At 38.2% G+C, this 14650-nt stretch overlaps 3 protein-coding genes and 1 long non-coding RNA gene across 7 annotated transcripts in view; 2 read left to right on the top strand and 2 right to left on the bottom strand.

Annotated features, from left to right (window-relative positions):
- The window catches only part of LOC127516298 (Fc receptor-like protein 5), a 237800-nt gene that overhangs the window by 142911 nt on the left and 80239 nt on the right, over positions 1 to 14650 (top strand). Inside the window, exon 1 of one of the 3 annotated variants that reach the window (XM_051900803.1) lies at positions 6663 to 6707. The exons of the other annotated variants lie outside the window; for them this stretch is intronic. Within the exon in view, the coding sequence (XP_051756763.1) occupies positions 6680 to 6707 (28 nt within the window). The 5' untranslated portion in view covers positions 6663 to 6679. Of the gene's footprint in view, positions 1 to 6662; positions 6708 to 14650 lie in introns of those variants that run through there. 3 annotated transcript variants of the gene reach the window in all.
- Positions 1 to 14650, bottom strand: part of LOC127516321 (uncharacterized) — a 251302-nt gene that overhangs the window by 161513 nt on the left and 75139 nt on the right. The window lies entirely within an intron of this gene.
- LOC127516317 (histone H2B-like) overlaps positions 1 to 14650 on the bottom strand; it is a 192380-nt gene that overhangs the window by 152227 nt on the left and 25503 nt on the right. The window lies entirely within an intron of this gene.
- The window catches only part of LOC127516299 (titin-like), a 136527-nt gene that overhangs the window by 99793 nt on the left and 22084 nt on the right, over positions 1 to 14650 (top strand). The window lies entirely within an intron of this gene.

The raw sequence follows: 14650 nt of genomic DNA, 5'->3' as shown, positions 1-14650 counted from the left end.
GCACATAGAATTGAAAAAGTCACACCATTTATAATCCATCCAGATCAAACCGGTTTCATCAAAGGTAGACTTTCATCCAACAACACACGCAGACTTTTTAACTTAATGCATTATTCATCAACTCAGAAAACCAAAACCATCATAGTTACTCTCGATGCAGAAAAAGCTTTTGATAGGGTCAATTGGAAATTCCTGTTTTCCACATTAGAGAGGTTTGGTTTTGGGGAGTCATTCATTAATTGGATCAAAATTCTGTATACATCACCTTCAGCCACTGTCATCACCAATGGACTAACATCACATATCTTCACACTGCAACGGGGGACTAGACAAGGATGCCCACTCTCCCCTTCATTATTCACCATTTTCATTGAGCCACTAGCAGCAGCTATCCGTCAAAACAGCTACATTAAAGGAATTCAAACACTAAACATGCACCACAAAATTAGTCTTTACGCTGACGATATATTACTATATTTACAAGACCCACCATCATCATTACAAGAAACTATTAAACTCATTGATTCATTCTCTAATATCTCTGAATACTCAATCAACTGGAGTAAATCTGCCATACTCTCATTACATTCCAACAGCTTGGATGTGACATCCCAGACACCACCTATTCCTTTGTGCACCAACTATATCACATACTTAGGTATTAATGTTTCCCCCAGGCTGTCAGAGCTATTTGGACTCAACTTTACTCCATTACTTAAAACAATAAATGATGACCTTCATCGCTGGATGAATTTACCACTATCCATTATGGGCAGAATATCAGTAATTAAAATGACTATACTCCCTAAATTAAACTATTTATTTACAATGACTCCGGCACTACCCACCCTCACCTGGTTTAAATCACTAGATTCAATCGTCACTAAATTCTATTGGAAAAATAAGACCCCAAGAATTAAATTAACTACACTACAGAAACCAAAAACACAAGGAGGACTGGAAGCACCACATTTCTACCACTACTTTTTGGCCAATCAGCTCCAAAATATATACAAATGGATTCACCCAAACCCATCAGAAAGCACATGGCAAGATGTTGAACAGTCAATTTGTAAAGACATTAACATTTCAGAATTACCTTTCTATAATCAGACAATCAAAAAGCATCACTGTTTTAAAACACCGACAATAGCCGCAGCTCTGACAGCCTGGTGGAAATTTCATCAAATCACGAACACCCCTCTTGCACCATCTAAATACACCCCGATCTGGAATAACCCAGATTTTATGGTTAACAAGAAGCCACTCAACTTACGCACATGGGTAGATAAGGGCATCACACAACTTCAACACATCCTGCTTAATGACAACTTGGCACCATTTTCCCACTTGGTCCAGAAATACGGCATTGGGAGTAATTGTTTTTTGGAATATTTACAAATCAAATCATCTATTCAATCAAAAATCGACACTCAGACAATTAATCTAGATCTTCCCCCTCCAATCTCAGAGCTAATTAATATAACCTCCCCAAAAAAACTACTCTCCAAAATATATAAAATAATATCCAAATCAGACAATACATTAAGCCTACCCAATGCAAAATGGGAATCAGACTTATCCATTGCTCCCAATGCCGCTTTCTGGACACAAATCTGTAAAAATATCTACTTCATGACAAAAAACGCCAACTTACAACTTATACAGTATAAAGTACTTCATAGATTTCACCTAACTGGACGGAAATTATTTAAAATGGGTTTTTCTTCAGAAACATGCTCACATTGCACACAAAACACTCCAGACACCTATTTACACGCTATTTGGGATTGCACCTCAGTTAAAAAATTCTGGGAAAACGTTACTGACTCACTATCCAACCTTATGGGATGTCACATCCCACTGTCTCCCTCCCTCTGTATATTAGGTGACATATCCATAATCAATTTAAACAGTACAAACAGTCAATTACTCCTAGTGGCTCTAACTATCGCCAAGAAAACTATCCTCATGAACTGGAAATCAAGGAACACCATACACATTACAACTTGGAAAAATTTACTAATAGAGTACATCTCCATGGAAAACTTGTCTACCTCCACTCAAAATAATACATCAGAATTACACCCTTCTTGGTCATCTCTCTTTAACTTCCTACAGTCATGAATCCACCGACCTTCTTTATCTGAAGCCATCCTCAATGGTACACCATCAATATTCACACATGATTGGGGGGAGGGGGGTCAGGAAGAGGTAGCAACACCGACTAATATCAAATATAAATAAAATACTTATAAGATTACATTTAAATCTCTCTCTCTCCTCTTTTTTTTTTTTTTTTTTTTTTTTTTTTTTTTTTTTTTTTTTTTTTTGCTGTTTCTGGACCCTGGTTGGCTATGGCATACTAGTCCCTGACATGTGCAGTTTTGATTAGGTGTGGGTGGGTGTGATGTGGGACCGGGGGCCTTGGGCTTTCGCCTTCCAGCTTGTACTTTCACCTGGGATTTCTTGTCTCTGGCTGGCTCAGCACTTGTCTCGCTGTTTTAATGCTTCACATATTAGATGAGGTGCACACACACATTCATTTGGAACATAAAATAAGTTTAAAGCAGGAAGGGGAAAAAAAAAAAAAAAAAAAATGCACACACATAGGGTAAGTGTGGCGTGGGCGTGGCGGCCTAGGCTTTGCACTGGGCTGATTCCATGCTGCACGCCATGCTTTTTTAATGCATTATACACTAATTGACAAACATATTATGAGTATAACAATGAAAGCAGCCATATTTATTTTAAAAAAAAAGAAAAAAAAAACACAGACAGGGTAAGAGTGGCATGTGTGGGACGGCTGGGGATGGATTTTGGGACCCTCGGCCCCACAGCACCGCACCTTGATAGCTCGTTGCAACATGACACTGACGGGGGTCTATCCTATGCCATGGCCATGAGTGGAATAGAGGCAGCTTTATAATATCTTATTATTAATAGCTGTATCAATATTACCATTATTAATACTATTATTATTATTATTATCACTGCCATTGCAACTACTACTATTATCATTACTATTAATGGCTGTATCAATATTACCATTATTAATATTATTATCATTATTGCTATTACTGTTATCTTTATTTTTCCTCTTCCTGATCCTTTAACCTCCCCCTCATTCCGGATGAAATGAGTATATTTCTTAATATTTATCATTACTACTACTGCTAATACTATTATTACTATTTGTCATTTCTTATTAATTGGATTTATCATTATTATTATTATTATTATTATTATTATTTATTATTAATACTGTTGCTATTGTCACCTTCCTCATTTTTTGCGTGTGATACTATTATTATCTTCATCATTGTTTCCTCCTTTTTGATATATATTTTTTCTTAACTCTGGTTATGTCTGTTGTACTTTCCTACATGCTCCTTTATTCATATATTTCCACTCCCACACACACACACACACACACACACACACACACACATACCCAAATCATACTGGCGGTTATGTATGTTTTGTTGGTCTTTGTATTTTGCATTTAATTTCTTTTCTGTAAATATTGTAATTATCTGTTTGCATAATAAAAAAAAAAAAAAAAAAAAAAAAAAGAAAAACGCTCAGAAATGATCAAGGCAAATCGGCGGTCCGGAGGAAGGGCCGAGGGAGCCACATTCGTGACAACAGGAACACTGTCTCTACAACGGTATCTTTAAATAACACATTATCCGAGATCGCGAAGAACTAAAATGAGTGAGATTTAGGGAGTGCTCTTTACGTACGCGGGATTTGGCAGAAAGCGCGCAATCTATTAAAATTAACAGTGGTTTGTGAACGTAAACGCTTTATTAACAAATTATTTATCAACAGTGTTTATGTTGGGATATGTAGGTTGTGCAGTGGCAAGTAAATTAAAACTATTTCAAGGAAATCTATTTAAATGTGTTTTTAAATTGGAATCGCATCTCCTTACCCTGGAGTTGGTTCACCCTCCGCCTATCATCAGAAAACGCATTATTACACAAAACGGAACTTGAAACATAATTAGGCTCTATTTATAAATGACTATCACTTGAGACTGTCACCTTCAACTATTTTAATGGTGAGCAGCCTACACTCTAAGTCTTTGTTGCACATCAATATGCTACAAATGCAGGACTTTTTTTGTGTGTGTGGTGTAAATATAACTTATTCTGAAGCAATATCTCATTTAAATCTGCATTTTTGTAATATTTACACCGATGGCTTTTTTTTTTTTTTTTTAAACCTTTATAAAGGGTATTTTCCCACTAACCTTATTAAATGTATGCTGTATCTTTCCTTTTATTTTATTTTTTTTACTTGATCAATAAATTCAATTTGAATAATTAGACACAGAGCTATTATTAATCAGATCAATGACACTTATAAATGACAGCTGCTTTGAATAAGAGATTGTTTTAAATATTTTTTGAAAATACAATTAAGAAACATTGGGGAGAAAATGACATGAAACTAAAACGCCAGTAGGTGGCGGCATTTGACCGCCTTAATGATTGAGTCATTGAGTCATTCATTCAAACGATTCGTTCAAACGGCCGATTGATTCAAGAATGAGGCAGTTGTATATGAATGGGTCATTGAACCGTTTTGATTCAACCGATTCGTTCAAAACGCTGAATCATTCAGTAAAGAAAGACGGCTGAGTGTTGCTGTGCGGTGCGTGCGCAATGGTTCTGTTGTTATCTTTGTTTGGAACTGTTTTCGCTGCTGAAATAGAACAAAATAGTCATTATTGCGTCTTATATAATAAGTATTAACTACATGTTTATTTGACTGTCGTGAAATCAATGTCGCATTTTAAATCGTGATGATAACGTAATCGAGAGGACATTGGTCGTGTGATGTTGCTTAACTGTATCATATGTTATAAATATAAAAACTCCACATTTTGAATTTTTACCACATGTTAACTGAGTTTCTTTGTGTGTGCTGTTCTCATTTGTTTCCATTTCTGCTCGAGATGAGCTGCACGAGCCTCAACAGTGCAAGGCCTATCCACTATCGATCCCCATTTACACCAAATGTAATAAAATCAGAGTCATTCTCTAGTTTTTGGTGTAGTTTGGTCAAATTAGGATGGACTATCTTGTGTTTTGGTGTTAATATAGTCTATTTCATTAATAATAAATACGGGATATTGTTTTGGTGAGTCTGTTTCTCGGATCATAAAAATATGTGCCCCCCTAAAAGCGAAATCCCCCACCCCCCATTCCGTTTGTTCTGGCGAAGGCCCTTGGCACTCCATACAACGGAAGGGTCCCAAAAGAAGTGGTACGGTACGGAATTAGGGTACCATTCACAACTTCTGACAATGGAAACGGAAAAAATTGCGTACCGTACTGAACCGAACCGTACCGTTCAGTGGAAACAAGCCATTTGACAGTGGCTTTAATAAAAGGAAGATCTCTGAGGGACTTGTGGAGTGTTTCATTCAGAAGTAATTGTTTTGGGCTGCTTGAAGCACACGCCTCACCTGTCTGTGTAACTTCCTGAGACAGCTTACAGAGGCGTTTTATAACTCAGTTAAAAACGACACTTTCCACCAAGGCCATAAGATGTTGCCTCTTTTAGCGCTGTATTATGTCGTTTTACCTTTGTATATATTAACCTTTGTATAGCCTAGAGAGAGAGAGAGAGGTTTAATAACCATAGAAATGAAAATAAAAGCGTCAGCAGCCCTATAAATAATGTCGTCATTGCGAGTTCAGATGTTTCTCTCTGGTGGTTTAGCAGTAGTACCTTGTAGCGGAAGTCAAAGCATTTTGCGGGTTGTTTCTAAAAGCAGCTGTTCTTATATAGTGGGTTTAACTTTTCAGAGGCCACTGTGGTAAAAAATTAAAAATTCTTACAGCAAAACACATTATTTACAATTTCACGTGTTGCAGGGGCTTCGTTTATCTCATCATTGAAGATGTATATTGTCATTTGTGCATTGTTATTTTTAGCTGCTTTACTAAGGAAATGACAGAGAGCATCTTTAGTTTAAGAGTTGAACTCAGTTGTGGTTTGACTTCTGCTCTGTTTCTGCTTAACCATAGTAGAGGAAACATTTATGCTTTTTCTGCATTTTTAGTTTCATAAACCTCAAAATACTATCACAAAAGCAAAGATTCACAGAATGTGTAATTTTCATTGACTTGAGCTTATTTAAGTTACTGTATAACTGAGCAGAGTAAATACTTTTAAGTTGTAAAGAATGTCTGCAAAGTATGTTTGCAAAACAGAACATTGAAGGTTTATATATTTTGAATTTCTTCTTTAAAAAAAATAACACAATACAAATGTTTTTTTTTTTTTTTTTTTTGGTGAATTAAAAAAAAATTGGGGGGTGGGCCATACAGTATTGATTTGGAGAGGAGGGGGGCCTTGGCTTAAAAAAGGTTGGGAACCACTGGTCTATCCAGTATGAATCAAAATCACGTTATCGACATCGAACAAAATAACGCAGTGTGAGAACAGTCACCGTTAGAACTTCTCTAAAATATGATTTTCAAGATGAACAGAGCTGTAACTACTTGAACACACTACATTAGTAGCTAAATATCTTAGAATGAATCTCTTTTCTTTCTCCCTGCGTTTCTGAGTAGAGTTTTGTCTCCTCCTCCCTCATCACTTCTTTCAAACACAGGAAGCGTCTGTTTTCGCAGCAGAAAACAGTCGATAATGTGACAGTATGGGGTCCAGTGCATTGCTTCTCATCTGTGAGTATTTGATCATATTCTATAATATCTTCTATATAGTTTTTTTTTTTTTTTCTCAATACATTTCAGTTATCTGTGTGATAATGCATGTGAAAATGTTAGCACTGTACGCACATATTTTTTGCTTGTTTTTGTTGTAATACTTTCTTCCTATTTCAAGTAGTTATTAGATGTATTTGTGTTAATATGAGTTAGTGTTGTGTGTTTCTGTATCTTTAAATAAACTTTCCATCAGAGGCTCAGAGAGCTTGAGAACAGCGATTGAACACTAGAGTTATAACTTTAATACAACTTTGTTTTCCTGTTCTTTATTTCGAACTTTTGCCTAAAAACAAAGAAATTAACTTTCATTTCAATATCCTTTTAGAAAAGGTGACCCCGAAATAAAAAAAAAATAAAAAAATACGTTTTTGGCATTTGGAACTTTATTTAATATGCATATTGCACATATTATGACAAGAAAGAGCTCACAAATGTCCTAATACTTGTACAGTGTACTGAACATCACTGCTTATTGCTCAGAATAAAGATGCAGTTAGTCTGTGTTTCTGCAGACAGCATTTCCTCCATCACTTTTGATCGCACCATTGGCCGTTTACTTTTATGATATCAAAAATGTCATTCAGGACATCATATTTCCCCTCCTGACACATTCATCATTAATCTTTAGCACCTTAAAAAGCTTTGTTTGTATCACTTGATCCGAAACATTTAATTTATTCTTCCATAATTTTAATTTATTCCTTTCTTCCTTTGATTTCTGCTCCAAGAAACTGGAACTGTCCAATAATTTGCATTTGGAGTGGCATTCTGCACTTTTCTTCTAATGAAGATTCTTCTAAAGCCACACTTCCTCTTCTTTAATGTGATTGCTGAAATATCACTTGGTCCAGATAGCCTTGTTCTTCTGTAAGGTAGTATCACTTATCTTGTGCGACATTATATATTACTACCGAAGCAAATATCTCTCTCTCTCTCTCTCTCTCTCTCTCTCTCTCTCTCTGATTCAAATAGCTTTATTGGCATGGTAAAAGAAATCTTTACATTGCCAAAGCATTAATAACACTGTACAATAAAAATAAATAAATATATGTAATAATGATGAAGAAAAGAAAATAAGAGAAAAAAAAAAAAAAAAATCTAGCAATAAAATAGAAATAAAAAAATTGCAATAAAAATGTTCAATCTTATAATATTTATAGAAGTGTCTCTGGGCATATAGTGAGTGTGTTGGTAGTTCTGTCCCGCTGGAGGCTCTTTCGTCGTGACAGGACCTCACATACCTGGCGGCCAGGTTTGAGCTTGCTGGGCTTTCTCCTAGCAGGTATGGGAGTTTGTCCATATTTGTTTTCTGTTGGAAGTCTTTGTGGTGAGTTGTGAAATGGGGATAGAAAGTGTCCCTAATTTGTGCATATTTAGGGCAGGATGTCAGAAAGTGTAGTTCTGTTTCCACTTCATTCTCTGTGCAGTGGGGACACAGCCGGTCTTCCTTTGGTAGCCAGGTCTGTCTGTGTCTGCCTGTCTCTATGGTGAGATTGTGTTCACTGAGTCTGTACATGCTCAGGACTTTTCTCAGTTTAGGGTCGCTCACTGTACTCAGGTATCTTGCCAATTCATATTCTCTATTTAGGGCCAAATAGCATTCCAATTTACTTTGTAGGGCTGTTGCGTCTGTCCAATGTTTTAGGTATTTTTCTTTTTGTGTTTTGATTATTTGGTTTGGTCTGGCTAAGTTTTTATTTTCAGTCAGATATGTTTTGGTTTGTGTAGTCAGCTCTAAGACCAATTGGCCGAGGGCGTTTCTTCCTGGTGTCAGCTCTTGGTAGTTCAGGGCTTTGTGATGGAGGGTCTGTTTATCACTATTTTTTAGGTGGGTATGGAATTTAATGGCCCTTTTTTGAATTGTGATTATAAGTGGGTAAAATCCTAATTCTGCTCTGCAGGCGTTATTTGGGGTTTTGCATTGTACTCGTAGCAAAACTTTGCATAGTTCGGTCTGCAGAGTCTCTATTGGGTGTTTGTCCCATTTAGTGAACTCTTGGTTTGTGAGTGGGCCCCAGACTTCACACCCGTAGAGCGCGATGGGTTCTATTACTGATTTGATTATTTTTATCCAGATTCTGACTGGGAGGTCAATTTTGATATTTCTCTTAATAGCGTAAAAAGCTCTCCGTGCCTTGTCTCTCAGGTCGTTCACAGCTTTGTTAAAATTCCCTGTGTTGCTAATATTTATGCCAAGGTAAGTGTAGTTCTGCGTGTGCTCAAGGAGCATGTTGTCTAATTTACAACTATGATGTTGGTCTTGTCGGCTGGGTCTTTTTCGGAAAATCATTATTTTTGTCTTTTTGGGGTTAACTGACAGGGCCCATGACTGACAGAAGCTGTGCAGGAGGTCTAGATGCTGCTGTAGACCCTCTTTAGTGGAAGACAGCAGCACCAGATCATCAGCAAACAGGAGGCATTTGACTTCAGTATCTAGTAGAGTAAGACCAGGTGCTGCAGACTGATCCAGAGCCCTCGCTAACTCGTTTATGTATATATTGAACAGTGCAGGACTTAAGCTACAGCCCTGTCTCACTCCACGACACTGAGGGAGGAATTCTGTGTGTTTGTTACCAATTTTAACAGCAAATTTGTTGTTTGTGTACATTGATTTGATGATGTCGGATGTTTTTCCTCCGATGCCACACTGGATTAACTGAAGAAAAAGACCTTCATGCCAAATGGAGTCGAAAGCTTTTTTGAAGTCAAAGCATGAGAAAATTGTGCTTTTGTTTTGGTTGATTTGCTTATCGATTAAGGTATGGAGAGTGTATATATGGTCTGATGTGCGATATTTTGGTTGGAAGCCAATTTGACACTTGCTCAGGACATTTCTGTCTCTGAGAAAATGGGTTAGTCTGCTGTTTAGGATGTTGCAGAAAAGTTTACCTAGGTTGCTGTTTACACATATGCCACGGTAGTTATTAGGGTCAAATCTGTCTCTGTTTTTATGGATTGGGGTAATTAGGCCTTTGTTCCAAATGTTGGGGAATATACCTGAACTAAGGATGATATTGAAGAGCTTAAGGATGGCTAATTTGAATTTGTGTTCTGTATATTTTATTATTTCATTTAGGACGCCATTAACACCACAGGCTTTTTGGGTTTTCAGGGTTTGTATTTTGTCTAATAGTTCAGCTAGTGTAATTGGAGAGTCTAAGGGGTTCTGGTAGTCTTTGATGGTCGACTCTAAAACCCTAAGTTTTTTGTACATTGCATTTTGTTTCCGATGGTTGACTATATTACTAAAAAGGTTGGAGGAGTGGTTTATCCAAACATCTCCATTCTGGATGGCTAGTTCTTGATGGTAAGATTTGTTTAGTTTGTTCCAATGTTTCCAAAAGTGGTTGGATTCTAAGGATTCTTCAATTTCTATGAGTTGACTTTTTGTGTTTTTGTTCTTTTTTTCTTGCTTAAAGTATTCCTATATTGTTTAAGTTTTTCATGATAGAGATGACGGATGTTCTCATTGTCAGCATCTCTATGTTTCTGGTTTGATAGGATTCTTACTTCTTTCCTAAGTATTGTGCAGTCATTGTCAAACCATTTCTCAGTGGCATGTGGTCTTTTTGCGCTTTTTTTTTTTTTTGTTTTTTTTTTCAAGTTTGATAATGTTGCTGAGACCTCAAATATTCTGTTCAGCTTGTCTACTGCTAGTTTTGTACCTTCACTGTTATGCAGGAAAGGAGTGGCAAGGAATTGATCTAATAGGACTTGAATTTTTGGTTGACTAATTGTACTTGGATATGTATCTTTACAGTTTTGTTTCCATTTATACGTGTTTCTAAGTGAGTGGAGCTGGGTTTGTTTAGATGCTTCTTGGTTGGGCATTGCTCTGGTTAAGAGGGTTATTTTACTGTGGTCTGATAGTGGGTTTAGTCGGCTGACTGTGAACGCTCTGAGGGAGTTTGGGTTAAGGTCTGTAAGGAAATAGTCGACTGTACTGCTACCAAATGGTGAGCTGTAGGTGTATCTACCATAGGAATCTCCTCTTAGTCTGCCATTGACTATGTACATACTGAGTGTGCGACACAGATGAAGAAGATGTGTTCCGCTTTTGTTTGTTGTTTTATCATAGTTGTGTCTTCGTGTGTGTATAGGTGGGGGGAGGACGTCACCTCCAGGCAGGTGTTTGTCCCCCTGAGGAAGATGTTTTTCTCTGTTGCGGTGACTGCCCTATTAATTTCTAACCCTGTATAGAATTGTCCTGTTTTAGCTACTTTAATGGCATGGGCAAGATTTGATCTGTACCAAATAAGCATGCTTCCTGAGTCTCTTCCTTGTGTCACTCCAGGCAGTTTAATGGATGGGATGATGAATTCTCTGTAGTCTTTGGGGCAGCCGGTGGGTCCATCTCTGCTCTATGTCTCCTGCAGGATGATGATGTCTGAATTTTTTTATTTCTAAGTTGAAATCTGTGTTTCTGCTTTTGAGGCCAAAGGTAGATGATCTCAGGCCTTGAATATTCCAACATGATATTATAAATGCGTTGCTGTCCATAGGGTCTTAGTTTTGTTGATAAGTTTTGACCTATGACAGTAGGTGTGAGCAGATGAGGTTGAGCATCTGACGGATGTCTCTTAGCTCTGTTGTTGTGGCTTACACTGGTCCTGTTGTTGTTTTTCTGCTCACTATCTGAGCATAGCTGTGGCTGCCAGGGGCCTGCTGTGTATGAAGGGGGTAGGGGGTAGGAGAGGCTTTGGTCTGGCCTGATTCACTGAATGTGAGGATGTGAGGGCTGGGAGAAGATGCTCAGGTGCTGGCTGGGACGGTCTCAGCATGTGAGAGTGCTGTTGTCATGACGGAAGTCTTCTGGATGTTCTCTCTGGGGGTACACTGTGCTTTCTTATAGGTTGTTGGACTCTGTTGCTCCTGGGGGTGCTGTTGCGGTTCCGATTCAGGGCCACATCTTTTAGGGTCTTGGCGAAGACAGGAACAGCTGTTTTGTACAGATGGACATGGTCGTAGAGGCATGTGAAGTCCAGGGTGGGGTGGTGTGCCAGGTGCACATTGGGTTTAAGTGCACAGGCACGGGAGAGGTTGGCGTTCACCCGCTGGATAGTGTCAGGGTGGAAGTGTTTTCGGGGCAGCAGTGTGGAGATGGTAATTTTAGCATGTGGGAAGGTGGTTGAGGCCTTTTCAATCACTGTTTGTAGTGATGTAGCCACCCTCTCCTGTTGGGCTCTCAGGTCGTTTGTGCCGGTGTGGATTATTATATGGTTTGGGGATCCCAGTTTGTCCACACTTAGCGATTTGAGTGCACTCTGAATGTTCGGACACCGGAGTTTGGCCACTCCGTGTTTGGGAAAGAGCTTCTTTTCATCAATAAATTTCTCATTTGAATCAATTAAAAGAGCGACCTCTGGTTTTAGCGTTACTTCTCTTTGTGTGGAGAGGTCGTCTGAGTGTGACGTGAGGGAAGTGTCTGATGGGAGAGGAGGATTCTGGCTGTGCTGAATCTCTGTTTGGGAGCTGTGATCAGGGTGAGGGGTGTCCTGCTCCACCGGTTCCTCTGATGAGCTGAACTTGCTGTGCTGTGCTCCTCTGTCCTGCTTCAGTTCTCTTATTTCCATCTTCATTGCTGTTAGTTGTGCCCTGTGTATCTCAGTCTGTTGTAAGAACAATGTCTCCAGCTGGGCCCTTAGCCCCTCTCTCTCCTGCTGGAGTTCCTTCACTTCAGTCTGCAGTGTAGACAGCTCTCTCCTGAGGCTGTCCTTTTCTCTGTGCTTGGCTGTGCGGCTGTTGCTGGTCTGGTCTGTTGTCTGAACTTTTTGCAAGGAAAAGATCATCTCCTTGAGCTGTACCATTTCTCCCTCTAGCTCTGTGAACCTCTCTGTCAGTGCAATAGCAGTGTGAATGGGGGTCTTTGGTCTGGTTTATGCTCGAAGGGTCTCTCTTCTGTCTGATCCTCATCTGTGTGGATGGTGTGGGAGACTGACTCCTCAGGAGTGATTAGGTCGCTGGTAATGGTCTCTTTCTGTGCTCTGTCTTTGATGCAGAGGAAGTCTTGTTCGAAGAGCCCATTGATGCTCTTTATCACCACTATACCCGTTGTTTTGTAGATATTAACGTTGGCAGTAGTTGTGTCTTCCTCGTTTCTTATTGTTAGCTGGAAACCCCCACAGATGCCTTTTCTTCCAGCAGAGGGGTAATGTGTAATGATGGCCTTGTGCCATGCATAGGGCTTGTTGGTGTAGAATATCAGGTTACTTATGCTGCCATCTTTATGTAGGTCTGCAAAAAGTGTTTCTGGGTTGTCAGTCAGTGTTTTGTTTTTGTAGACTTTACGTGCTGTTTCATTTGTGACATCTTTGGGATAGTGCAGTGTGATGACCTCCACATATGGGTGTTGTTTAGGCCTAACGCTCTGGAGGCTTCAGAACTCTTCTGAGGGCAGAAGGGGCGGGGCCAAGATGATGTACTGGCCATAGTTGATTTAGAATGTAAACAGAATCAACTGAAATAACTGCCAGTTTTTTGTTTATTTTCTCTCAGTGAAGATAATAATAATAAAAAATAATAAATAAGCCAAAATATGACTCTTCACTGATTTTTTTTTTTTTTTTTTTTGTGAAGATGGAGAGAAAAAAAAGAAAAAAAAAATCCTTTTTCCAAAATTCCTGTTGTGTCCAAAATGTTTTTCTGTGCTGTTCTTTCAAGCAAATATCCAATGAGAGATAAATAGCACTGTCTTTTCAAATGTCTTTACCTCTCTTTTCCTGTAATTTTTCTTCTTAGTTGTTGTTGTTGTTGTTGTTGTTGTTTGTTGCTTGATGTTATCCTTTCAAACATGAATATCCTCTTCTGCAGAGGGTTGTCCTGTGATTATCTCCTCTTGAATTTTCCTCACATTCAGGTGACAGTGTTTAAAAAAAAAAAAAAAATACTAATTCAACAAAAGCTTTGTCATGATGTTGTTTTATGTTGAATCTTCTATTTTCTCTAGGTTATTAGCAAAATTTTCTAATTTTTCTCGCAATTTATCTGGAGCTCAACTCAAGTGTGACCATCTCTCATGGAACTCAATGACACTCACACACTCTCTCTCTCTCTCTCTCTCTCTCTCTCTCTCTCTCTCTCTCTCTCTTTTTAACCACTTGGTCTGAACTTCATTTTTAGTGGTTGTATGAAGTCAGTTCAGACGGGTGTCAAACAGAATAACCACAGGTTTCATGTTCCACCAATGCTTGACAGTCAGACTTTTGTCTTCATATTAAACATATTTGTTCATTCATATTTTGAAAAGCTAATAAACTATATCTCAAAATGTCTTGATTGAACACTGTTTGTTATATATTTATTTAAATGTTACTTGTTTTGATACATTGCAAATATATTGATACATTTTTAAATGTGGTTTAAGATCATTTTCACACCTAGTTTTTTTTGAGCGCTCCAAGTGCTCTCGCCTCGGTTAGAAATAATTCATACGTCAACACAAATGTTTGAGCACACCAAGCAATCCACACCCACATTAAAATAATGTGTTCTGAATATGGTTTGTTTTTGTGTCATTTTAGGGGGAACTGAGATCATCTATTGTGTTGATGTATGAATTATTTCTAACCGAGGCGAGAGCACTTGGAGCGCTCAAATAAACAAGGTGTGAAAATGCTCTTAGACCACATTTAAAATATATAATTAAATCTGCAAAATATATCAAAACAAGTTTACTTTTGTGATTCGATTGAGTCCTTTTTTTAAGTCCATTTACATTGTGAACATCAAAAGCATTGAGGTCACTTGCAGCTGCTTCTCTTTCTGGTTCACTTTACTGAACTGGGTTTGCTTCATTTAATCTGAGCTGTTCTATAAAAACACTCTCCTCTGGTTTCACAGACAAGGTTTAAGCTAGTCCCAGACTAAAATGCATGTTTGAGCCGTTTGAACTAAAAGCAACT

Source organism: Ctenopharyngodon idella, chromosome 7, assembly GCF_019924925.1.
Source record: "Ctenopharyngodon idella isolate HZGC_01 chromosome 7, HZGC01, whole genome shotgun sequence".
Taxonomy (NCBI): domain Eukaryota; kingdom Metazoa; phylum Chordata; class Actinopteri; order Cypriniformes; family Xenocyprididae; genus Ctenopharyngodon; species Ctenopharyngodon idella.
Note: the sequence above shows the minus strand (reverse complement) of the source record. Positions and strands in the feature narration are given on the sequence as shown.